At 34.5% G+C, this 27,242-nt stretch overlaps 1 protein-coding gene across 1 annotated transcript in view; it reads left to right on the forward strand.

Moving 5' to 3' along the window:
• The window catches only part of VWA3B (von Willebrand factor A domain containing 3B), a 60,438-nt gene extending 34,019 nt beyond the window's left edge, over nt 1–26,419 (forward strand). Inside the window, exons 14-28 of the mRNA XM_058018245.1 lie at nt 973–1,071; nt 2,041–2,223; nt 3,605–3,732; nt 4,787–4,893; nt 5,546–5,722; nt 6,503–6,539; nt 6,661–6,817; nt 11,092–11,210; nt 13,992–14,042; nt 15,213–15,432; nt 18,906–19,026; nt 19,793–19,917; nt 21,110–21,247; nt 21,779–21,876; nt 24,974–26,419. Coding sequence (XP_057874228.1) covers nt 973–1,071; nt 2,041–2,223; nt 3,605–3,732; nt 4,787–4,893; nt 5,546–5,722; nt 6,503–6,539; nt 6,661–6,817; nt 11,092–11,210; nt 13,992–14,042; nt 15,213–15,432; nt 18,906–19,026; nt 19,793–19,917; nt 21,110–21,247; nt 21,779–21,876; nt 24,974–25,163 — 1,950 coding nt within the window. The 3' untranslated portion in view covers nt 25,164–26,419. The remainder of the gene's footprint in view (nt 1–972; nt 1,072–2,040; nt 2,224–3,604; nt 3,733–4,786; nt 4,894–5,545; nt 5,723–6,502; nt 6,540–6,660; nt 6,818–11,091; nt 11,211–13,991; nt 14,043–15,212; nt 15,433–18,905; nt 19,027–19,792; nt 19,918–21,109; nt 21,248–21,778; nt 21,877–24,973) is intronic.
• Nucleotides 26,420–27,242: the final 823 nt, after the last annotated feature.

Consider the following 27,242-nt stretch of genomic DNA (forward strand, 5'->3'; position numbering starts at 1 on the left):
TATATCCATGGATGCTGAATCTCTTCTTACACCACTACAATCCTCACTGCCCTCCAGAACAGTACTCAGGTGTTATACAAGCATAAAACAGACTCTTATCTTTTTAGAGGTTTTGCTTTGGTTCCATAAAAGACTAAGACTTGATGAAATGTTTTTTATACGGGTAAACCTTACATGTTCCTTTAGTTTGGAAGGTTTTGTACACAATGTTTGAAAGGTGGACAGCTAAAATGCAAAATGTAGGGCTTAGGTTCCTAAGCCATGAAATGCATTTAATTGAATTTAGTGTAAAAAGAAGAAAGGCAGATCATGATCACTGAGTATGTGAATGACATAGGAAAAGTGCTATTATTACTCCAGTGGAAATTTTTAGTGAGCACAGCATTAGTTTGCTAGGCATGTTTTGTTGCTAACTTTTTTGTGCTAAAGTATAAATAATACTTACATTAATGTGTGAAAGGGGTAAATGGGAGAGAGTCTGGAAAAATATGTTTGGAAAACCAAGAACTCCTTTAGCAGTTTTGGGGATATAAATTTGTGCAACTCTTTTGAGGAACTTTTGAACTCTTTGATTAGGTAAAATATGTGTTTCAAGGGAGTGTGATGAGTTGGCAAGCAGGAGCATCAGTGGTAAAAACGAAGAGAATGCATCTTTTGTCTTCCATCTTCCTATCTCTTTATTGTCTTTTAGTGATTGCTTTTGCTTGTACATCTCAGATTGCTGCTGCCAGCATTTTTCTTCTGTGTGTTTGCATAAGCACTGAATACCAATCTGGTATCAATTTATTTTACATTGACACTTGCTTAGCTTTTGTTAGCTACATGACATAAATGTTTTCACCATTTTATTAGTCATTTTGGTTCTGTATAATCCCTTGAATCAGTACACTGTCATTATGAATTTAAGAACAGATGCAAAGAATTGTTTGTATTTATAGCTGTTTCTTGGTCTTTTTCTCTTTGGTTTCTTAGGTTGGAAGTTCCACAAATACCCTCAAAGCTCTCCAGATTGCTCTTGCTGATACTGACACTCAGGCTATTTATCTCTTGACTGATGGGAGACCTGACCAGGTATTTCAAAATGAGAAAACAGAGAATGCAGAAAAGAGGTGTCAGCAGTTGGAATTATGAGATGAATATCATACCTGCAGTGCTGAGTCTTGTGGAGTCTCTTGGATGTTTATGGGCATTGTTTCACAGTTTTTCTACCTAAAAGCATAAATTAATATTTTACCAAAGAATAATTTGGCTGCATGTACAACTCTTATTTTTAATATTTTTATTAAGTTCAAAATTAGGGAATAAGTAATTTCTTTTTACCTTGTTAATAATGTCTTTTATACCTTTTTAACAGTTAAATAAAGGAAATGGCAGATGTTGGTTTTAAGTATTAAAGTTCAACCAACACAAGTATTATATTGCAAACATTACTTAATTTGTCAAGATTTTTGAGTATTTTGAACAACTGAAATGTTATCAGAATTTAGGGAACTGAGTCAATAATTTTTTTCTACCAGATCCTTCAGCATTTTTGGAGATGGTAGATCTACTTTTTCACCTAATTTTTATTTCTTTATGGGAGGAGGAAACTAGCTTTCCTATTTTCTCAGCCTCTACTTTGTTTCCTACTATTGAATTAACTTTTCTTTGAACTAATTCGATTTCTTAAGAAGATCCACACTCATATACTTCCAAAAATATTTTAGATATATCCAGTGATGCTAAACACTAATGTAGTAGTTTATTTTCCTAAACATTAGTAATTTATTTTAAAACTTCAGAAACAAAGAGTACTGATTTTATTACAATTTACATCATGTGCCTTAATGCACTTATCAGTCTTTCAAACTCAGTTTTAAATTGGCTCATTTAGCTAATTTCTGATTGAAATACCAATCTGTATAAAGTGGATACATTTAACTGATCTATATCTGTCTCTCAGCAACAGAACAACTGATTAAATTGTTACAAATTCTCCATGCTTTGATGAATATGTTTCTAGATGCCACGTTTTTAACATAAAGTTTTTTTGATTTTCAGCCCCCCCAGATAATTTTGGCTGAAGTCCAACTTCACTGTAAAATTCCCATCCATACTGTATCCTTCAACTGTGATGATATAGAAGCCAATAAATTTTTGTATGATCTATCTACTACAACACAGGGACGGTTTCATTATTACAACATTTATTTGAGTGATCCTGATACTCCAGAGTTTATTTTTGTGAGTATCTGAAAATCAATATATTTGCTGCTTCATGCTACTTTGGAAAGCCACATGACTTGCACTATTGTGATTTCATATTATAATAGATTACTCTTAAAAGAGAGGGTTAATCCTAGTCAGATTTGATGTGATATGAAAGCAATAACGTGATTGTTTTCTTGCAAAATTTTTCTAGACAACAACTAAAAAGGTTAAATATTCTGCAAGTTACATTTGTAGTGCTATTGTTGCAAACACACTCTCCCTCTCCTGATGACCCCTCATGAAAACTAAAACCTAAAATTACATGTAGACCGAATCAGCTCTGGAAGGAACATGTCATCTATGCTGTTTCAGAAATAAGTTACTGTTTAAAATGAAAGCATGGTTTGTATCCTGCTAATAAATAAGAGAATGCAGAGCTGAATTTGAATGATAATGATTCTATGGATTTTTGTTACAAGTTTGTTCTACAGTAGCTGCACGGGAGAGATCTATAAGTAAGATAAGTAGAATAGCAATCATTTATCAAGTGTGACTGAGCAGCTCAACAATCCACAAGAGGAAATTTCTGAATAGACTAACAGAAACACCCATCTGAAACATATTCTTGCTTTTAATTAAAATTAGCACTCAGTGAACTAATTACATAGATTTCAGGAATGGTGGTAGTTGAACTATGAGGACAAGACAATACTGGGAAATTTTAACTTTACAGACACCAATTAGAATGAAGATGTGAAAATAATCCAGCTTTTGAAAAATGTCACTGTACTGGGCAATTTCAGTGATTCTGCTGGTGTGGACTGTGTGACACTGCTCATGTTGGAAAAATGAGGGCCAGAGTCTGTGTTGTACATCTCCAGACTTGGACTTGGGAGCCTGTGGTCCTGTGGGAGCTGTACAGGGATCATTGTGGGAATTTCCTTCCTGTTTCCTCCTTTAGCCTAAATGATTCCTAGTCAGTTCATCTGAAGAGTATGGTTTTTGCTTCCTTGGGCCTGGGAATACAATGTGATAGATCTGAGATCTGTAGAATAACAGGCAATGTACCTTGTAGTGTACATATCTTGTATTGTATTTTATTTATTTGCTTATTTTCTTGCTTGCTTGAAATGAGTGGAGCTAATGACTTCATTACCTTATTCAGAAATACAGCTGTTCCTATCTCAAGGGGTAACTGGCTAGTTAGGGAATGCTTGCCATTTTCCTAGGGAGGAAGAATAATTTGAAAGGCTATAATGCCAAGCACAAGAGCCTACCTGAAAAAGTATACAAAATTTGGAAGCTGTCCTGAATCATTATTCAGAATTATTATCAGAACTTGCATCATTTCAGTTCAGAAATGAAAGATATTTTGGAGTAATTGTACTAAAACATTTGATTTTCTTTTTGTTAGAGTAAAGACATATATCTTTTGAAAAGAGAAATTGATCAAGGAGAGAAAGATCTAGAGAAAGTGAAGACCTTTCATGAGAAAAGTCTGATGATGAATTCTTGTGGTGAAAAAAATTATCCAGAGAATAAGTATGTCCTCATTGTGTTATTATGTTAATGAGAGGTGTGAACTATCTCTTGCATTTTTCCTTTTTAAAAGATGTTGTTGCTTTCTTACTCTCAGGGTAATGGAAAAGAAAAATCTGGAAAAATTAACTAATACTGTGATGCCTGAAACAAAATTATCTCAAATATACCAATAGTCTCAACATATTACGAATAATTAAAGCAAAGAGGGGAAATGATTTTTTTGTCTCCAACATGTGGTAAAATTGGTCCCTCTGACCTAGAGAATTCATGAAAAATTATTGTCATCTAAGTACAGCTGCCTTGATACCTCATTAGAATAACCTGATTAAAATATGAACTATGTACAAATATACACATACAAATATGTGTATTTATTTGTGCAGTGACACTAAAATCATTAAAAAATGCATTAAAAGAAATCAGATTTCTAAGACAGAAATCTATTTAAAACAGTAAAAGAATGAAAATAAAGTAAAAATTATTACAAGTGGACAGTGATGTTATGATTTCATGTATGAAAGAGAAGGTAGGATGTCCAGTATGAAAATATTTTTAAGTGCTTATTTCAGAATTTGCATATTACATGTTTTATTAATGCTGGGACACATATATATGTTTGTATCTATATATATATGTGTATGTATGTGTCAGATATTCTCATTGCTAATGGTAGTTACTTAGCCCTGGGATTCAAAGTAGCTATTAGAGAGCATTCTGTTCTTATTCCAAATACATGAGTGTTATCCTAAAAGTAATGAACATATTTTAAATAAACTAAGAAATTACATTTTAAAAATTAAAAAATCTAAGAATATTTTAACCTGCTTTGAACTCTCCTTTGAAATGCATATTAGTATAACAGAAAATATTTTGCACTGTTCGAAGCATTTGAAATCAGTGTTTAATTTGCCAGAGAACTTCAGCTTAGTGTTATTCAAACTGGTGTTATATATTTGCAGTTATTTCTTTTTGTCACTTACAAGCTGTAATCACAAGCAGACACACACTGTGTCCCTGTTTCTAAACACATTAAAGAGCAGAGTACTTCTCTTAGGAGTAGGCCATGCTGTGCTTCAGAAGAACCATCAGTGCCATCACGTGAGCAAACCAGGCAAAGCACTGCTGCCAGTCCAGCCCAAAGAAAGAAAGCATTATATGCAGGTGAGACTCATATGAGCTGTAATTCTCAGCAGAATTCATTCACTAACTTGAAAAGATTCTGTTGCAAATAGCAAAAATCATCCCTCGTTTTGGGAACAAATTAATAGTTTGCTGACTTAAGTAATCATCATTTTGAAAATCTAAACTTCTCTTCATCACTACTTTTCAGCCATCCTACTTATTTGGTGAAAACAGACAAACAAATGTCTGCTCATATGTGCTTTGTCACAGGCCCTGCCATGAAAAAGTAGCCATTTTAGCAGAATGTTTAGAAAGCTCTGTAAACAGTTTTTTAACAGTAGATATTGAACCCTAATCTCTTTTTATTCTAAGTACATAATTGGCAAGAATGAAGAGGTGATCTATATTTTACCAATTACAGCATTACTTACACTAATGTTTCCCCTTACTACACCCATAATACTACATTTCTCCTGGAAGCATCCTGGAAGCACTCTGAAACTAAATTTGCACTGTTGAAGTAAAATAAACCCTCATCTTTGGGGAAAATACACAGCACAACTTAGCACTGAAGTAGTTTTCTGCTTGATGTATTGTGTAGGCAGTCACTTAAAAATTGAATACCAAAGAAGAACTCAAAAATCTGAGCAGTAAGTTAGCTCTTCCTTTCTTTCCCTTTCAACAACTACAGATCAAACAAAGTCAAGTCTGCTGCAATTCCTGAACCGTAGTGTGAAATTTAGGGAAGAAAGCCCAGAGGAAGGAGTGTCTCCAGAGGAAAAGAGTTTTTCTGTCAAAAAGGGTGTGAAATGTACAACCAATTTCAAAGGCAAGTTGACAGAACAAGAAGCTCTGACTGGGGAAGATGGTAAGGTTTCTCCCATTACATTTGTAACTAATGGTGCCTCATTTGAGGCAAAGCTGTGCAGATCTGCAGTACAAAGAACTGAAACTCAACAGAGATGAAGTTGGGTATTGTGACAGTGTCCTTACAGCTGTGTTCAGACTCCTGCCAGTTCTCAAACTAGCCTTTTATAACTGGGCTTTCAATGGGACTTAGAGATACATCCAGATAATATTAATTTCTTTCAGTAATTAGTCCAACTCTGAACTTTATGATACATCTAAGTACTTCTAAAACCTTACCTATGACACTTGAAGATGTTTGACTTTTTTTACATTTCAGCATCTTATGTTTAGTTTTTTATATATCTTTTAGAGCTTTTCATAGTGGTGTACCTTAAATTAGCTACTCCTGGCCATCTCATTAGTGGTAGTACTTGGTGTTACATCTTGACTTGGGAAATAAGCTGGGTAATCTTTGGTCTTGGTCAAAAATAAATAAACTGAAACAAATTACAGTTTAAAAAACAAATTACCTCCCTATTTTATAAATTTCTTCTCTGGCTGATTAGAGCTCATGAGGCATGTAGTAGCACTGTTACTATTGATCATGCACCAGGAAGGCAAGGAAACTAAAACTAATTTTCACTGATTGATTTAGCAACTGAAATGTTTTACAGTTGTTGTACATGATGCTGCTTGTAGGCTCAAATAAAAAATGATGCTATTATATGGCGACTAATTTAGGCATACTTTTGTGTGCACAAAACCTCTGAAATAACAAAATGCAAATGTTTTCTCTTAGATTTGAAAATGCAGACCGTGAAAGGGGCATCTGAAAGGTATGTGTGTGCATATATGAATGCACAACAAAACTTACAGTTTACATATTTTCTTCAGTCATTTCAAACCTTTCAAATGTGTTTCTACCTTAAGCTACATCTTACAGTCTCTCTTTTCTAGCTCTCTAGATGTCTCTTCAGCTCTTTGGTTAAAGACCCATGGCTTGGTTGCTAGGAGACTCACCATCATGGATGCCTTAGCTCCTACAACTGTCCTTCACAGTACAAAATACATCCCAGTTCTGGACAAGCATGTGGTTTCTAAAGTATTTGATCAGGTAAAACTTCTATACTGTTTGAAAGTTAGAACAAAATTTGACAGTGTTTTCAAAAGGTTTTTTAAATTAATCTCTGTGAATGTCATAATAATGTTTTCTGGTATTGTAGATTGTTGATGTACACTAAATTTAAATTTGTCATGCATATCTGAATGCTCATTCATGCATCAGTAAGAAGATAAAACTGATAGTTAGTAGTATGTCTTGCATGCTTTACCCTTAAGTTCTTTCACAGTTACCAGCTGATGTCAATGTGTAACCATTGGGTGTTTGGCAATTTCTTGAGCATTGCATCCTGTACTAATATTTATTAATTCACTGGAGGATGTCTATTATTCCATAAAATCATCTGGAAAAGGGTACTGGTGCACATTTTGTGGATTTGGGCGTTCTCAACTTTTACATGGGACTGCTAAGATATTTTGAAAAGTATTGTCGTTCAGGAATTCAAATTAAATTTCGAGAGCTGTAAGGCAATTATAAGATTATATAAAATTGTGGAGGAATTTTGTGTCATAAAGTTTAAATTGCTATTCCACTTACAGGAAATCCATTTCATGGTAAATTCCTCTAATTTTTCTTGTGTGATGCATCCTGCCAAATGATGCAGGATGCATCACACAAGAAAAATTAGAGGAATTTGCCTTGGATACGCTGCAGCTCCTTTCAATTAATACAAACTATTTCTTTAAACAATGCTCAAAGAAAAGGCTAGCCTTTTTTAAAAGTAATAAAGAAAGAAAAAGGGAATTTTAATAGAATGTGGTATCGATTTAAGTAAAAGATTTATACCAAATGTACACAATTTTACATTGTAAAGTATTGATGCTTGTTTTCTAAATTTAGGAATGGGAATTTTTGCTAAAACATGCAGACTGTAGAAGAAAAACCAGTTCCTCTCTTTGGTAAAACCAATTCCTCTTTTTGGTAAAACCAAGTCAAAATCAAGATCTGTAAGGATTTTTTTTTAAGTGTGATTTTTTTTTAAAATAGAACTAAAAGATATCTTTTCATACAAGAACATTTTTAAAGGTACATTTTAACATTTCAGATGTAAAATAGCCATTTTTTCAAAAGAATTCAAAGAATTCAGGCATTCAATAGTTACAAAACTGTGCAAAACAATCTACCATAAATGTCAAACAAAAGACATTGGGAATTGCACAAAACTCTTACATCTCCTTTGTGAGCAGTCACTTCTTTTTCCATCTTCTTCTGAATATATCTGAAAGGTCCTCTTTCTTCCATGTTTCTCAATGAAAAGCCCTTGGAGTCATTTAGAGACAACCATTGCAAAAAATAAAGCAGTCTGTAAAACTGTCTTTGAAAGTAGCCTGAATTATGATTCAGCAAGTGCTGTGTACAAGTAGTTTTTAATAGCAAATCATAGGAGCTTCTGTTAGTCTAGTTTAGACTGAATTAAATTCAGTGTTATTTGAGTTGACAGGTGCTGTTCAGAATCCAAACAGTGATCCATGGGCTTTCTTTAGATTCAGGGATGTAAAAGCAAAATAATAATTTTTGTAATTTCTTCATACCTACTAGTCTCCATTAGTTGTAATAAGACACTCTCAGTTTCTCAGGCAGTGGAGAATTATTTTTCTATGTGTAAAGGAATGGGTTTTTCTGGATCTGAAGCTGAGTATGGAAAAGAAAAAGAAGGTTGACGGTTACACACAAGGTGAAAGCAGTAGAATTTTTGAGCTACAGAACCCACTTGACCTCAAGCTTCAAGCCAGCATATCAAGAAAATAGGGTGAGACTAGACAGTGAGCTTGAATGGGAGACTTTCAGGATCTTGATTATTCCCATACTTCAGAAGATTCCATTGAAGATAATAAATGTACAGATAATTTTGCATTCTTTCTTCTGAGATCCTTTATTTCTTGGTGTGGAATGGAGACATCCTTGTCTGCTTTTCAGGAGATAGTATAATTTTTATTTTTGGCCTTTGCTGGCAGTGATGATGGAATAAGTATGAACAGTTTTCTTATCTTGGAGATGCAGCAAGAAAAAGGTTTCCATGACAACTGTTCATTAACAAAAGGCTGACCTGTTGTTTTCAGTTCTGTGCTATCTGTCAGTTTCACCTGAGTTATTTCAAAGAGGCTAATGTATTATACTACGCATCCAGGTTCATATTCAGAAAAAAATATAGTGGCTTGGGAACTTGTCTAAATTATGCTATGTTAATTCTGGGGGAAACCTTCCCTGTAGAATCATGTGAATTTATGTTACAGGCTGTGGCATCTAAGTGCAGGTTTGCAAGTCATGAAGTTTTGACTCAGTGCTTTGCTCAAAAGAATTAGATTCGGCCAACAAAACCATCTTTCTTTGGTCTAAAATAAGAACATTGTTTATATGGTTATTGTGCTTTGATTTTGTCTTTAAGATTTTGAAATTTGAGGTTTGAAATAAAAGCCATTTTTAAACAAGTGAATTCCTTTAGTGTAAAAGTTAAAGTATTTAATTTAGAAAATGGAAAAACATTTTGGCAATAAAAAAATTTCTGTGTGATTTCTATCAGCTGAATCTGTCAAATTTCACTTGACTTTGTGAGCAGTTTTCATTGTTCTCAAATTATGCATAGCATTTCAAGTTTAGTATTTTCTAAGAGCACATTCCATTCTGGTTTTTGTCTTCAAAAGTGTTACAATGTGTTTATGCTTGTCTGGTCCTTCTATTCTATACAAAATATTTTATAAATCGTATAAAATATTCATGTTGAAAATTATGCTGTTTGTACTTTAAATTCCTCTCAGAATTTGTAAGGCTATGTAGACGTGAGCTCCTACATGGTGAGGCCCTGCTGAATTTCTGTTAACTTGGTTTGAGTAACATCATAGACAGCAATCATGGCATTACAGAACTTGAAGAGGTGTCATCACTTCCCTGTCTGTCAACTTTCAAACTTCACCTGGAAATGACAAGTAGCCAAACATCACTGCTCAGAATTATGGCCAGAGATTTACCTCATCTGTCTCCAGCAAGATGTTTTCACTGACATGTTCCCATTGTCTTTAGCTTCTAAGTGATTTAAAGATTAATTTTATATTAGGAGCTTTTATGTGGTCTGGCACTGATGTGACACAGATTTATTAATCGGAGAGATGCTGTCCTTGGAAAGAGGGGGTCATATAAAGCCACACTGCTGGTCTTAAAAAATTATTTTTGTTGCAATTTGAAATCCAGCTATGCTGAGATGATTCAAACACAAGTACAGCATTACTGAAAAATGTTCTCAGTTAAATAATTCTCTTTATTGTTATATTTTCTGGTTGTTTGCCTTATTCCCCCAACAGGGGTTTTAGTTTAATGTAAATTGAACCTCATCCATGTTTTTCTCATCTATATCCTGATCTCAGACAGGCACTTGGGGAAGATTCCCACTCAGTCATATGCATTGAGGACAGTTAGGGGGAGAGTAACACTCTCTTTCCTCTGCAGTTTCTTCTTTGGATTTTTTGTTTATATTCAGCATCAAGACATTGATATGTAAAACAGCTATTTGTTTACAAACTACTGAATAATTTAATGGGCTGAAAGATGGTGGGACTTTGGATTAGAGTTTGGAAGGCATCTTTCCTCCCCTTTAGTCATCCATTTCTAACCTTTTCTCTGCCTCTTGAAGATCTACTTGCAGTGGTAATAATTTTTTTTATAATGAAGTTGAGTTATGTAGGTGTTGTATTGAGAGATTTGAAAATCATTAAAGTTCCTGATTCTGATGAACCTGATTAGGTTCCTAAATAGTCAAGACAAGTTTTGGTGACCAATGTCCACCTTGTTTGCTCTTTGGTGATCAGTGTGATGGTGAGAAATACCTCTCTACAGCTTTACTACTTTAATTCCTTGCAAAAGAAAGTCCTCCAGAAAAAGAGCATTAAATACATTTAAATATCTACTCTCACACCTGTATGCTACAATTAGATGCTAGAAAGCATGAGATTGTTTTAAGGCAGTAAAACCTGGAAGATGATCATACACTAGACATACTTGTTTCCTTCTGACTTACATTATTAGAGTGAGTTGTTTGACAGTACTGATTTAGTTAGAATTACTTAGTAGTTAGGAATCTTAATTTGTAACTTCTTCATAATGAGATTAATTTTAGAAGAACTGGCTGGAAACTGTTTCCTAATTCTGACATTATTGGTGCTTAGATTTTTCTTTCTGCAGCTTCCAGTGCTCCTTCTGGTTGTTCTGAGCCTTGGCACTCACTCATTCATAAATTTGTATGATAAATGATATCTGTGTCTTTTATTGTATGATAGATGTTACCATTGGCCCATGTTAGCAGTGACAAGAAGGAGATTGCACTAATTAATCCTTGGGCAGTGAATCTTGATGCCTATAAAAAGAAGCTGGAACAAGCAATTATATCCTATGAGAGGCAAGTCTACTCACCAGAAATTTATTATGGTTGCAGTCATATTTCAGTTTTTTTCTCAGGTACTCAGTATTTCCTCACACATGCTTTGCTCAATATTGATAATTCTGCATGTTGACGCACTTTAATCCACCATCAACATTTAGGAGAAATTTTATCTTCTTTAAAAAAATTAAAGCAGAATGTAAAAACAGGTAATAGGTAAGAAGATAAATAATAACATGTTGCTCATATTATGTTTTTTCAGAAACAAAAGCAAAATTCTTTTACTTTTTGGGAGCAAACCTGAAACCAGAGCAAACCCGAAACTCAGGAGGAATTTGGCCATAAACATACAATGCTAGCCAGACTTGTAACTTAAAACTAAGCTCCTATATAAACAGGCTGATACTTAATTTAAGGACCTGTTTTTTGCTGCCAGCTCTCTATCACCCAGCTATGCATGCAAAAATATAAATGAGGCACCATTAAGAAACTGACAATTTAAATTTGATGAATTTTTTTTGAGAGGCATATATATGTATTGTACTTTTAAATTAAGTGTTAGTAAAAACACAACAGAAAAAAAGAGGAAAAAGGCCTTAGATCTCCAAACTACTTTTTTCTATGATTTAACTTTGTGCAATTTTTAAAAAATAATGCAGTTGAATAAAGTGTAATTCAGTAATCATATGAGAGCTTTGACTTGAATTATTTTAATAAATATTTTTAGGTTGTATTCTAACAACATTTACAAATGTAATTATTTTATATGACCAAAACCCCCTTGATGACAATGTTTAGTCCTTGGTTTTTGATTAATTCCACAGGGGATCTTTAAGGTTTGAGATTATTTTCCATGTTATCTATATGATCATACCAGTTCTTTCTAAAGCATGTTATCACTTTCTTTTTCAATCCTATTATCCTAGATAGATCTTTTGTGATAAAGTCAAGAAATTTGATTTGAAAATGCTCTTCATATGTCTAGTATTAATGGAGTTCAGTGAATAAAAGTCTCTTGTTTTCTTTTTTCTGTCACTGAGACAACACTGTTGTTATCAGGCTGATGAAGAATTAATAGAAATTGATTCGTCACTCATTTAAATAGAAGGTTCAAGCAGTTTATCTGTGATGGTGAATTCTGAAAAAGATCAAGTTTTTCATTGCTGTGCCATACCATTGAATGTTTTACATTTACTGACTTTGATTTTAAGGGAAAGAAAATAGTTTTCTGGTTAAACTCTGATAGCATTGCCACAGTCTCCCTAAGACTTTGATAATAAGGATTGCTGTTTACTTCTGTTTACCAACAGAGATCAATGAATCAGTGTATTTACAATAGTAGGATTGAGTTCCTACTTCCATGAAAAAGAGGTATAGAAGACAAATCTACCTGAAGATCCTTGTAATTGGCAAAAAATTAAAAAAAAAAATCTCTTTGCTTTTTCTCTACCTGTAAAACAGCAAGCCAGTCAGTTTTTTGTTTAATCTAGATGTCACAGCCCTTTTTCTAGTAACTGAACTTCCAAAAGCTGCACTTCAGCTTTGTAAATAGTGGTTGGTCACAAATTTATTCTGATATATGTAGAGGAAACAATACATCAGAGCATCCAGGTTTCAAGCACAGAAACAAACATGCCAGTATTTTCCCCAGATGCAGATTGAGTTTAGCAACAGATTTAGAGGGAGAAAAGTGGCAAGGGCAGAATTTTTGTGGTCTGACAAAGAGAATATACAGTATTAAAGGAGAAAAACACTGAAACCTTCATAATGTGTATGATTTTGTAGAGCCAGAAGCTTTTATAACCAACTGTTATGGGTGTGCAGATTTAGAAGGATGAAATAGGCATTGAAGCATGCTGAGACTGTATATTGGGAATGAACTAAGTATTCTTAAAATGCTGGGATTTAGTTTCTGGTAGATAAAATGAATCATCAAGAATTTAGTATTCAGAATCTGTTGTTAATATGCTTTTTTTTTTTTTTTGTACATGCACCAGTAAATCTGGCAAGACTACTTGTAGTTAGTCAGGTTACAATCTGAATTTTTCCTCGCAATGAATTTGTTCTTGTACCCAAAGGAAATTTGGGAATTTTTTCTAGAATTACAGTAATTGGGATCATCATTAAGGTTTATTTCTATAGCTGAAATACAGTAATTGAGTGATGGCTTGTTTGAGATGTTAAGCTAGATAATCTTGTAAGAGTTTAAAATTTCTGTCTTAAAAAGCAAAAGCAGAAAGTTTAGTGATGCTTTTTAAAAATCTCAGAACTGCATTCCTTTGGGATAATCACTTCTGTTTTCCTGTCAGTAGTTTTTTTTCATAACCAGAGTTTAATGAATTAGAAACTTGAATGGCAATTTGAGGGACAATCTTAGCAGGGAAAAAAATTAGAAATTAGCATTACTACATTCAGACTACATTTTCTGAAAATGTTTAATTGGAGGAACTGTGCATCTTAACTGGCATTTAATCAGTTTTGTTATTTGATTTAACTTGCTGGTGCTGAAGACAACCATCCATAGAAAATCCTGGCAGGAAGCAGCAGTGATTGCCATTAAACCTTCTATGACCCTGAAACAGTCATGCTGTTATTTGATGGAAGATACTGCTTTCCCATCTTCTTTTGAAGTTGATAATTTCATAGCTGAATGATAAGGATACAATTTGATGATACGGTGTGCTTGGAATACAAATCAGTGCAGATATCTTAAGAAACTGTGTTTATTTGCTGGCTTTGAGATGATCAGCTGCACAAGGAACTGCATTCCCTCAAAAACTGCTTTCCTTTCTTTAATAGGCGCCTGAACCTAGTTATTTGGAGAGCACTCTCTCAGGAGGAAAGAGACAAGTAAGCTATCACTTTTGGTTTTCTAATGTGCCTCTGAAGGTCATAAATGTTTGGTGGATTGTTATCACTATTTCTATAACCAACCAGTTTTAATTTTCAACTATTTCATAATTATACCTTGTTTTCTAAAATGTATATATGATATGGAGTAATACTAAATTCTGGACCTCCTTTTTGTGGTGCTGATTATTTTTAAAAGAAAGGACTTGCATCCCATTTGAATTTTGCTTCTCTATCCTTTATCAGTGTTAAGTGCAGGGCCTTGAGAGGGCAGTGTGTCATTGCTTTTGACATCAAAGTAAATCTTCTCTCATCCTGTAAAGAGCTCTCTAGTGGCTGGTTTGTTAAGGTGTAATAAGCACCTTAAAAGCATGTGCTGGAGCTATATATCACTCTGTAAGTTTGCACTATGTTAGCCTATTTTTTTCTATTGATTTAGAAAAGTAATTGCTGTATAAACATCAGTGAAGTTAGCATCTGTTTGTGCCAGAGAGTAAGGCAAAGATCAATTAATGAAAACTGAATGTGCCTGAAATAGTTCTTCTCAGAAAAATGGGAATGAAAACTAGAATGCTTTTAAGAAAATATAAGCTAATGAGTAAAAAACCTATAGTTTTATAATTTATAAGGAGAACTAAAACCTCATTCTGATGCAGAGAGGAAATGACTGTTAAACAAAACAGAATGTAATGAAAAAAAAAGGAAACAGTTGTCTCTTGATAGACAGTGAGTTGCAAAATAGAAGAATTTGACAGGGTGTCATCCACAATGTTTAATTATTGATAACATATGGCCAATTATGCATGTAATGAAAAAAATGTCATAGCAATTGCACAGTCTATTGCTAGAGGAGCATATAAATCATTATAGTATTGTGCATAGATATTAAAATGTTTGATTTATTTTTCATAAATTATGACTCAGCCACTTGAATTTCTCTGTAGCTGTGTTTCTATAAGATGTAGTTGGACCAGGCATGATTGTTCCACCAAACACAGCAGTATCTGGATGAAATGCAAGAACTTGTAGCATACAGAAGATAAATTGGGCAAATCTGATTCTTTATTCTGCCTTCACAATTTGTGACTATCTGTAGAGCTTTTAAACTTTTTTTTACAACTTTTCCTACTTGTGATTATTAATTTCTTTTAAAATATATATTTTTTTAAGATTTGAAGCAGATGGGCCAGTCCCATATATACAGCATAAAGAAACGTTGCTGGAGGCTTTAGAAAATTTGGGATGGCCAGTTTCCTATGAAGATGTAAAATTGTTAGAAGATGAGATATTGACAGCATTAACATATATACAACAAGCCTCTGATCTTCAGGAAGTTGTCAAAAAGAAAATTGAGAAAAGCTCAGTATCATACATAAGCAACAATAAAAAGGTAATACATGGGAAGCGATTTTTCCCCTTAGGTATTTCTCTTCACCGTGTACCTCTGGAATATTTTTTTTTTATTAACATAGGTGATAAAGTAGAATTTTAGCATGATGCTAAATAAAATGGATAGAGGAAAGAAGGTTGTTAAGAAGAGAGCAAACTTTCAATTACTTTGTTTAAATATTGGGGAAGTAAAAGTTCTGAAGCTTCAGAGACAGCCACAGAAATTGAGCCTCTTAGAAGTAAATCACAGCAAAGGATCTTTATCTCTGCTGTAATGATAGCAGGAAAGAGAAATAACAGATATATTAAAGGCAGTCTAGATACAAGATTTGTTGTTGGGTTAATGTCTGATAAACAGGACTAAAAGGTATTCTAATATTAGAGTGTGATCACTGTGATCTTCTATGGTACATTTCTTGTAAAAAATATAGAGAGAAGAGGTGGGATTCAGCATCATTTTTGTACACTAAAATTTAACTGTCTCTAAAATGTGGGTATATGTGAACTGGTAGGCAATATCACAGCATTGAGAACTGAGTCAATGGCATCTGGAGCTCATTCTGAAGTGGACACCCACTTTTGGCTAGGCAGAGAGGCTTATTTTCTCTCTCCATTTCATTAATACTTTAGTCTAGCATTAATACATTAGTCTAGCAACTCTGAAACTGCAGTTGAAATTAGTGGTTTTATATATATATATATATATATATATATATATATATATATATATATATATATATATATATGAGTTTTCTGTAGTTTTTGAGTTTTTGAAGACTGCACATTTGAAAACATTTTAATGTCTTCTTAAAACAGATGATCTTGATTCATTTCACATTAGTTTGAAAATATTACATTGCTATTAGAGCTATTTTGATTATTGATTTACCTATACTGTATAATGTCCCAATACAAGAGCAGCAGAAACATGTTTATGTTTCATTTGTTGAGTGTAATTTTACTGTTGCTTGGAACAACCAGTATGTGCTCTCAGACATGATGTGATTAACATTGTGCAATCACTTATCCTGAGTCAACCTGCTTTAGGAGTCTAATCAGAGCAGCATCTTCAGTAATTGCTAATCTGCAACTGAAAGGCTTTAGGAGTGAGAGGCAGAAATGCAGATGTGATTAGAATTCTGTTTATGTAGCAGAAAAACAATGGGGAAAAAAAGAAGAAAAATGGGAAGGCTTTAAAAAGTTTTGTTGAAGGTTTGGGCAACTGTGATGTCTGCCCACAAAATGGATCTAGAGAAATGAACTGCCAACTGAAATATGATACAGCTAGGAAATAGCTGATATGGCACTGAATGAAAACTGTCATTCTGACATCATAGAAAAATCACAATTATCCTGAAACTACTCAACAAAGCAGACTTTTAAATTTCCTGATGATTTTTAAATTAAATTTTAAATAAAACACCATAGTTTTCAGCTCTTTCTTTTTTGGCCCTTTCATAAAAATGGGCTAGGTCCATTCAGAATGGGCTTGTTCCCACTGGCACCCAGAGGAGAGTGGTGATTGCTTCACTCTGGAGGTGTCAGGATTATGAGAACCCAAAGTTTGAGCCAAGATACATGGAGATCTGAGGGTATTCTTTATGTCTATTCTCACTTATAGTAGGAAAGTGCAAAGACTATTCTTTTTGAAAGGGAATTAAAAAATGTAGCACCCAATGGAAGAAGTAAACAAAGTCTCCTTCACCCATTAATGCATTGCCTTCAACAGAAGCAGAGCGAAACATGGTAAAAATCTCTGAGAATCAGATAGGGCTCTTTTGTAATAAAAATAATGAATGCCAGAAATGGCCACTCCAACAGTGTCTGCTAAACACCAAAAAGCTGTGTGAGAGAAAAGAAAGATGGATTTGAATTTAGACAGTGTTTCTGAACCGCCTGAATTCTGCATGACTCAGAATCCTCATTGTGGATGCCTGTGTCGTCTTTAGTATTTGGATTAATGTGGAGTGCTGGAAGTCGCCCAAGTTATTAGTCAAGCAATACAAATTAGTTGATAATAAATATTCAGCAGCAGCTGTCCTTTTGGAGTCTGAGGAATTAAGTAAATGCTTTACCCAAATATTTTTTGTGTCTGTGGAACTGTAGGTCTGCTCTCATATCAGCCTTTGTTGAGTTATACTTCAAGCAGTCAGTTAAGCACTGTGAAGAGCCTCTGGTTTAGTCTGAGTTTAAAAACCCAGACTGTTCATATAATTAATATTCTGTAGGGGTAAAGAAAAAGCTAGAAAAATCCCATGTATCTCTAATTTAAAATATCTCCTTGCCTCTTTTTTGTGTTTTGCTTATTTTTAGGACATTTTTCTTAGGGTTGTGTGTGATTTTTGAGAGGGAGTTTGAAAAAAAGATACTTTAATAATTATAGTGAAACTGAGAACAAACAATTCAGTCAAAGTTATTAATATATTTTCCATCATTATTGACTATTAGGGAAAATCAAGTATCAAATCAAATACACTTTTTTAGAAAAAAAATTCATCAGAAAAAGAAGCAAGTCATACACATCCTAGCAAGCAGGAGTTTTATTAAAAGTCTGTGAGTTATGGTCATTTTTCGGAACAATATGTAGATCTGTGGAAAAGCTCTAGATTTCAAGTTGCACATTTTTATGATTCAGAAAAACCATGTAAGAGATGGATGCCTGCAAATTGTCCATGAGATAGACTAATAAATATTTTAAAAACTAATGGTGAAACTAATTAATTTAATGGCGAAAATAAATGCCAAAATTTTCATTTAGTGGTGAAACTGATTCATTATAAGCAAGTTTTGCACTTGCTTGTGATTTATATTTAGGAACATTATTGTGAGTAGAATGGCAAAAACGATTAGTGCATGAAGAGCTCCGACTAGTTGGGCAGAATAATGGACAGTAGCAGGTCTGGAAGATGTGGTACAATATTTTGCTAAACTGGAATGTTTTAAAATGGTTGAAAATGTCAATTGAATTTTGAATTTATAGTAAATAAACGTTTTTCCCCAGACATTTGAAGATTTGTTTGAACATTTTTTGATTTCATATTTTATTTTTTAATGATTCATCCCATACAGTGAGGTACTTCTAATGCAAATCAGATTACTGTGGAAACTCTCCTGTCTGGACAAAAATATGTAGAGCAAATTTCTTATTCTGAACAAAGAGCTGATTTTTCCTTACCTCATCCTTTAATATGAACTGTGCAACTTTGTGACCTTTTTTGTAGAAAAATTGTAGCCAGAACACATGAAAATATAGGTGTTGTTCTGACCATAAAGAACAGGAATTTATAGTGAAAACACTTACATAAGTACTTCCTGTACTTAGAACTATTCTTAAAGTTTAAAGCATTTCCAGTTTGCTGTGAATTCTGTACAGATCTTGTAGCATTACACCGCCTCAGTTTTTAAATAATTTCAATAATCGATTAAGGCTGACTGCATTAGCTGTTGTAGAGAAATAATTATCTCAAATTACAGAAATTTGAAGAAGAAAATGGGAAGCTGAAGTCTAAGACAAGACAAAAACATCAAATATTTGTAACTCACAAAAGCCAAAAGGTAATTGCAAGATCAGACATCACAGGATTTTATTATCCAGGTATACATTTTTGTCTACATTTTCAATATTATTTAATGCTCCTTTACACTGATAAAGCATAAGTTATAGTCATTATTAACTTCTTCTTTCTTAAAGACATTTACTATTACATGTGCATATTAATTTAAAATGAATATATATTTTGTATGTGCACATATATATACATTTATAAGAAGACATTAATTTTGTAAAGTTGGAGAGCAATGATTGTCTATGAAAAGTATGGAAGGAAATCATGAGCCAAGCTTTTGCATGTGTCCAAAAAAGATCACTAAATGCTGCTGCTTTTTTGTTGAATTTTAAGCCAGCATGGTTAATAGGTAAAACTCAGTTCTGTTATTTCACACAGAGAATATTAAAATATTCTCTGTGTGTATGCATTTATCTTTGTGTTATCTTTACTTGTTTGGTTGGGATTTTTTAATTACATATTTTTAACTGTGGTGGTGGTTTTATTATGTTAACTGTCAGTTTTATTATGTTATCTTGATCAGCTTACAAATTTCAGGCCTGTGCTTGAAAAAGACTTAGTTTTCTTTTTATAGCACTATTAAGACTGGTTAGTAAGGCAGGGTTTTTTATAGGTTCAAATGTCTCCATTTGAACCCTAGCACAGCTCACAGTAGCTAAATGAAAATGATGAATGCATGGTATAGACATGGTTGACCTCAGTGATGTGTGACAGCCTATAGGATTCTTTTACAAAATAATTACCCCAAGGGGTGAAAGAAAAATAATTTGAAAATTTTATTCTGGCTTTTTTTAGGAACTGTGATAAAGAATATCAGTTCTACCTGTGCCCTTGTTGACTTCAGCAATGGGGAGAGCTGTGATGTCCTTGTCAAGTTCACTATACCTGTGGGAGGTGCTATGCCATGCCCACATCTGCAGGTGAAAAACTGTATTTTTTTCATGATTGCACATACGGATTTTATATTTAAAAATATGAAATTCATTTTATTTTTAGGTAATAAATTATAGATTTTTTTAAAAGTCTCTTAGATACCTTTATTTTAAAGAAGAGTTTTTCATTATGGTAATATCATACCATTTTCAACATGGAGTTTTTCATTTGTTTGAAGCTTGTTTTCATTGTAATTCTATTCCTTTGTTTATTAAAATTATGTGTTCTAAATTAATCTACATTATTTTCTTTATAAAACATGAATGTTTCCCCAGCCATAGAAGAAAGGTGAACTATTTATTAGTGCAGTTATTATTTCATAGCACATAGATTATAAATTAAAAGACCCTTTTTTACTTAGTGTGAGCAGTTTACTTACAGCAGGTTTTAACCATTTGGTTTTCACAGCATGTTTTAAATCCAGCAAATAACCATATACTAAGGCAAATAACAGTAATAAAAAATTATAATCCCTGTTCATTTCGGATTTTCTTTAAAATTTATCAGCTGACTATCTGTAATCACAGCTGAGGCTTTTTTGTGATTCTTATTTTACATACCAGAATGGTGATGGTTGCATAGAGGATACAGGATGGATCCATCTGTTTTGAATAAAAGAAACATGTTTATAATTGCAGTGCTATATATAAAACTAGAGACATACCCTTTTTTTCAGTTTGAGATAAAGACAAATCCTGATATAGCAGCTCCTGATAACTCTGTAAGTTCTGTATCCAACTCTAGAGACCTGCAGAATTTGATATAAAACTGTGACTTCTGTGTTAATTTAAAAAACAATTTTGGATAAATCAGTTTCATCTGGAATTATCTAAAATTCCCAAGGTTGGTTTGTTGAAAGACTTAAAATTTGCCTAGAATCCAAGGGAATGCACAGTTTGTAAGAGTTTCCTCATTCAGTTCAGCTTGCTAGCTAAGCCCAGGTGCATTTAGCAGAGCTCAGTCCTTTATTTTTGTTTTGTGTTCTCTCCCTGATTCAATGGAAATTGCATGATCAGAACATGCAAGGACCAAGTTCTTCTTTACTTTCAATGGTTCATATTAAATCTTGGGAACATGATAGAACGATGATTCCTGTAAAAATACCTTAGTAGTTATGTCTTGTAAAGCTCACAAGTGGTTCTTGCAGTGGTTCTTGCACTGATGCTTTGCTGTGCACAGGTTGGCGATTACGTGTTTGCCAGAACCGGGACACGGGCAGAAAATGAATGTTATGTACCTGCCATTGTCATAGCAACACCACAGAGGGTGGAGACAGGTGACAAATTCTACACAGTGCTGCTGTTCAACAATAGAGAGGTAAGTAAACCTAGGGGATGATACCAGGCTGGCTGGTTTTGAAGAGGCAGATAGAATTTTCCAGGCTAATGGGCTCTCTGTCCCAGTCTGAGTCTCCAGCTAACCAGAGTAAATCAGATTTCAGAGTGCAATGAACAGCTCATGCAATAAACCTGAACGAAGAAATTCTGTTGGATAATTTATTCTTAAATCATACTCTGTTCTTTCTTCTTTAATACATTTGGTGGCTTTCACAAGTTCCATGCTTCTAAAATAAGAAACATAGGAAGTTTTAACACAGTCATTATAGTCTGACATTAATTCCATTATGTCTGTTTGTTTTTTGTTTGTAAGCCATTATGATAATTTTACTGCATTTTTCACAGCGTGCATTAAATAAAATGTACTTTGTACTTGAAACTTTTATATTAATTATCTTTATTAGAGGCTGATTACAGTTGCATTTAAACAGTTGGTTTTTTATGCATACGTGTCTTCATTGCTTTTGAGATTTGAGTTTTAATTAGATGAATCTTGTTTGTGTTATTGCAGGAACACTGTATAAGAAGTGAGCTCATTAAAATCAGCCAAACCAAGTATGCTTATTCCTGTCAGTACATAAGAACAGTGCAGACAGTGGATTATGAGATGTGAGTATGTTTGAACCGAAAAATACCAAATTTTTAAAATTTGAATCCTAAATGTTGCACTTTGAGTTCAGCTATGCTGTCAGTTTCCATACGTAGTACTCTAACTACAGCTATTGTGAACTGGCTTACTCTACACTTGCAGCTAAGTTTATGTGAGAATTTACTGCCTTACTTTCATTCTGGAAATATTGGTGGGATCTGATGGCTTGAAGCTTAGTCCCACAAAGTTGTTAAGGGCATTGCTGAAATGTGAGATGGAGTTTCTATTTGTATTAGACCTTATTTTACTTTTAATATACTTATTGTAACGTAAAGCTGCACATAAAATTGCAATTTTTTTCTAAGACACTTGTTCATCTTCTGAGCTTAAATCTGGAGATGGAGAGAGAGTGTGTAAGATGAGTATGAGCCCCTACTGAATTCTGCAGAATTAATGGGCAGCAAGATATGAAGTGTGCACTGAAAATGCAAGTGTTCCAAGTGTTTATGGATTACATTTTCATCTTGTATTAAGTTCTAGTTTAATCCAGTTGAAATTGGGATAGCCTTTGGAGCACTAACAACCTCATACAACGTTAGGATGGACAATAAGATCGGAACAATCATCTAGGGATATTTCTCCAGAATATATTCCCAACCTACAATTATTGGAATTTAAAATTTCTCTGAAGCAGAATTGGAGTCTCTGTATTAAACAGCCTTGATGGAATTTTCTTGCATGAATTTGTGCAGTTTCTTTTTTTGAAAGCATGTAAAAGTTCATCATCCACAGCTTCTTCCCAGGGGGAGTTGCACAGTTTCACATTTTGTGTGAGAAAACATAATTTGGTTTTGAGTCTTCCATTTGCCTTGACATCTACAGAATGAAGGATTTCCTCTTACATGTAGTATGAACACTGCTGCAAAAGAGTAATATAATCTCCATCATGGGAAGTTTATTTCCAAGAAGAAACATGAACAGGGAAAATCACAGAATCACAGAATTGGCTTGGTTAGAAAAGACCTTTGAGATTGAATCCAACCTATCACCCAACACCACCTTGTCAACAAGAGCATGACCTGAGTGCCACATCCAGTCTTTTCTTAAACACCTCCAGGGACGGTGACTCAATGCTCTCCTTGAGCAGCCATTCCAATGCCCAATCACTCTTTCTGTGAAGAACTTCTTCCTAATGTCCTGCCTAAACCTTCTCCTGGTGCAGCTGTCACTGGTTACCTGGGAGAAGAGACTGAACCCCACTTGGCTGCACCTTCCTTTCTGGTAGTTGTGGAGAGAAATAAATTCCACTATTAAAGGCAATTTTAGATCACAGAATCATGGGATGGGTCAGGTTGGAAGAGGCCATGGTGGGTTATCTGGTCCAACCTCCCTGCTCGAGCAGGGTCATCCCAGAGCACATGGCACAGGATTGCATCCCAATGGTTGAGTATCTCCAGTGAGGAGACTGTACACTCTCCCTGGGAAACCTGCTCCAGTGCTTGCTCACCCACAGATGTTCTTAATTTTCATTGAAATGTTCTAATATGATTATCATCACTAAAGATTTAATCTAAAAATTATGAGTGAGGGTACCCGTTGTGGGCTTGATCTATGGATTTACTGAGAATGACAGAGTGAAAAGCATCTGAGATTCAAGTCCTTTGATTCCCACATATTTTCTAGTACTGATCCCACTAGACTTTGAAACTCAGCCTTCCACCAGCTTGCAGCTACAGCACACAAACAAATGAATGCCTTCTCTTTGCTGAGTAAAATTCCAAATCTGGGAATACATCAATGCCATTCCAGGCCATATAATTGATATGATAGTAGCCTCTTCTCACCAAGAAGCAAACCTGAAGACCATGGTTTCCTTGTCAATGCAAACAACCAGTTGAAAAGAGGGAGGTATGTAACTGGTCTGAGTTCCAGCAAAAGCAGCAGAAGTCTTTCCCTTTTACTGAGGTGGATTGCATTCTGAGGTACCATATTAAGAAAAGATGTGATTAAATGCATGAGCAATAAAAATAGTGCCCATTCTGCATGCTTTATTTCATGAATGAGTGCTTTGGTACAACCATTCACTCTCCAAAGAGAACTTATTATCAAGCTGACTTGCCATTTTTATGTACAGATGAGGAGAAAATTGAATTTTGCATTGGCAAATGGAGGAATTCTTTGGAGAATTGACTGAAATGAATGCACTAAATGGAGTTTTTATTAGAACCCCTACTTTTTATGAGGACATGGAAGTGTGCTTTCCAATGAAACTTTTTTATTATATTTCTAAAATAAATCCCTACCTCCTATGTCCTACTTAGAGGGGGACACTGCAGCATATTGCTCATGGATATGCACATATCTAATGAGAAAGTGCTGACATTGTTGATAGGAAAAATGCAAAAGCATAATTTAATTGGAAAGGAATCAAAAAGTTTGAATGCAATATTATATTAGAACCTCAAAAAGAGACAAACTGCTTCTGCTAAGTGCTGGAGTAGTAAGGGAAAAAAATTAAAGGCACATGCTGACAGGAAGTCCTCAGTGCCTATAGATGTTATACAGTGGCTTGGCTAACTCCAGCTCTGAGTTCTTTGGGATTGTCTTTTAATGTTTTTGTGGTGTGTATTAGGGATTATGCTTAATTGAATAATCTTTAGAGGTACTAATATAGCTCTTATGATTTTAGTATGAGACATTACCATCTTTGGGGCATTTTCCTGCCATCACTGTGGAAAGAAATAATTATGGCAGAATAAGCACTCTGCAAAATGTAGCTAACAAGTTCCATATGCAAAGTACAACACTGTGTGATATGGACCCACACAGCAAAAGGGCCCCTTTTCCCCACATCCTTTCTGCAGTCATAAGAGGCAGATAAGATTAAGGGCCAGAGCCCTGTTTTAGGCTATCCTTTACTTATTCTATAAGTAAAAGGGAAGCTGAATTGCAGGACATTTACAGCCCTGTCAAATGGTCAAGAGCGTGATAAGTCCTTCTCTTGTCAGTACTGTGAGATGTGGAAAAAGGTGAAATATATGTCTTGTAAAAAAAAAAAAAGAGGCTTTATGAGGTATATGCTTTTAGCTTAGTGGATTTCCTTTTCTGGTTTTCCAGCCTGGATGCTAAGACTAAAAAGCCCTGCCCTCACTCAGCTGTGGAAGATGAAGGAGGAGAACAAGCAAGAAAAAGTATAGTGAAAGAAAAGAGAGGGAAAAAGAAAAAGAAGAGGACAACAGTAGACAAAAGGCATCCCAGGGAGATGATGTCAAACTTGGATAATCTTTTGTCTCCAGAAGTGAAGTAAAACAGAGAGAAAGAAATTCACTGTCTAGCAATAAGGAAGAATGTAGAGGTAAAGATGTAGCTCTGAAAAAGTGTAAGGAATTAAACATTTGTGAGGGCTTTTAGCTATTCCCAACACAAGGAACAGATTTCTGCATTTCTGGGTGTTAGCCAAGTTAGCTTTCCTGTGTCCTATATGATGAAATTTTTTTACCTCCTTTAGAAACTGTTCTTGACACTTTCTCAGTGTGTGTTTTCACAGCAGTAGTAAGAAATGAATAAAGCCTGTTCCAGCATATCCCACCTTAATTTCCCTAACAGTTGTAGTAGCAGTGAGGATGCAGTAACACCAAACCTTAATACCTGCTTGTAAGCAGAGCATTTATTCCAGTCCCTCTACTGTTTGTTCTTTGTTAGACTAAAGTTGTGTCTATGTTGTGGGTATTAAATGATTGCACCTGTAGCTCAGTGCTTCAGAGGTTAAATTGCTTTTGGTGTATGAGCTGGCTCAGTTAAAGCTGACAGCAGTACCTATACTCCCTGTCACTCTGGAGCAGAGACTGGACTAGTGTAGGCCTGCCATTATATGTATTTCAGCTCTTCATTTTCAAGATCCTACTGTCAGTGGAAAGATAATGGGATTTTTATCCATACTTGCTGGGTGTACCTCCTTGTACCATTTTAAATATGTTTTCAGTGGTCTCATTATTTATTTACTTTCAGAAGTGATGGGTTATAAATTCACTCAATCATCATGTTTTCAATCAACTTGATTTACCTCATCTGAATGTTCCTTCTGTGTTCTCTCTCATCCTTTAAGGATTGCCTGCAAGTTCCATATACATTGCTTATAGGGGAATTATGGTCCCCATTATATAATGGACATTTTAAGAGTGGCCTGATCAGAATTATATGAGAGCAGAGGTGTTGGGCTTGTCCAGTGAAAAGCCTGGTTTCCAAAGGTGGGGCTACATCGTTGGAAATGCTCAGTTATCGCAGACACCTTCCTCTTGGACATTTTGAGATGCAGATGCTGAGGAAATGTGAAATAATCTTAATGTGATCAGCAAGTCCTGTAACTGATTCCCTGCAGTTTGCAGGAAAGATTACACCAGAGCAGTGGTTATCTATGCATTTTAATCCTGCCTAGATTTAGCAAATAATCTCATAGTATTCTAACAAGGCTTCAATGTCATATGCAGGTCAAACATGCTGAAGAAGGTACCTTGTCCTCTTCTTGTGACACCATAAATATTGAATATTTTTTTTTTTTTCCTAAAGTTGATTTTCATTTACATATCCTTCTGTGTTTTGTCAGAAAGGGAAAAGTCAGAGCTGATAAAGATGTTAAGTAACACTGTATGGTCATCCTCACATGGTTTAATTAGATACCTCTTTATCCAATCTCTCTACATGACTGCATATTTATCTTCTTTGGGTGTAGATAGTTACCCTATTTTCATACCATGCAAATGTTTCAGAGCACTCTGTGTAAGTTATATAATTTTATAAGTTATATCAAATGTGCTGCCTGACCCCTGATATACACATCTTTTTGAACTGTGCTAATACTGGATTTCATTTTAAAGATTAAGAGAATGAAGAAAACAAATTTGCCTGACTTTTTTTTTTCCCATCTGCTCAACTTCCAATCAAGTATGAACTATTAGTTTACACTTACTGCTTGGCAGTTCAATATGTGTTGAGTACCAGTGAGATTCCCCTATGCAGGTTAACACTTTTCCTTAGAAGTTGTCATATTTGATTACATTGATGTGAGTAGGTGTTAAATAACATGGATGAGGAGTTGGAAAGCCCTGCCATTCTAATTAATTATTTAGTTAGTCTCTGTGGACCAGGTATTAAAAATATCAGGTGTCTGACAATGGACTTTGCCTTCATGGAGTTTTTCTAGTGCTGAAATAATGCTGGATATTCAAGTCAGGAGCCTAAACTACACAAGTAAGGTAAAACACCCAGTTTTCCTCTTCAGAATCCTGTATCAATCTGAAGTCTCAAATATTGCCTCTCATATGCTGGACACACCAGTGTTCATCAGAGTGATCCCTTTCCAGGTTTTCCTAATTACTTCATTATTTCT

Source organism: Melospiza georgiana, chromosome 2, assembly GCF_028018845.1.
Source record: "Melospiza georgiana isolate bMelGeo1 chromosome 2, bMelGeo1.pri, whole genome shotgun sequence".
Taxonomy (NCBI): Eukaryota; Metazoa; Chordata; class Aves; order Passeriformes; family Passerellidae; genus Melospiza; species Melospiza georgiana.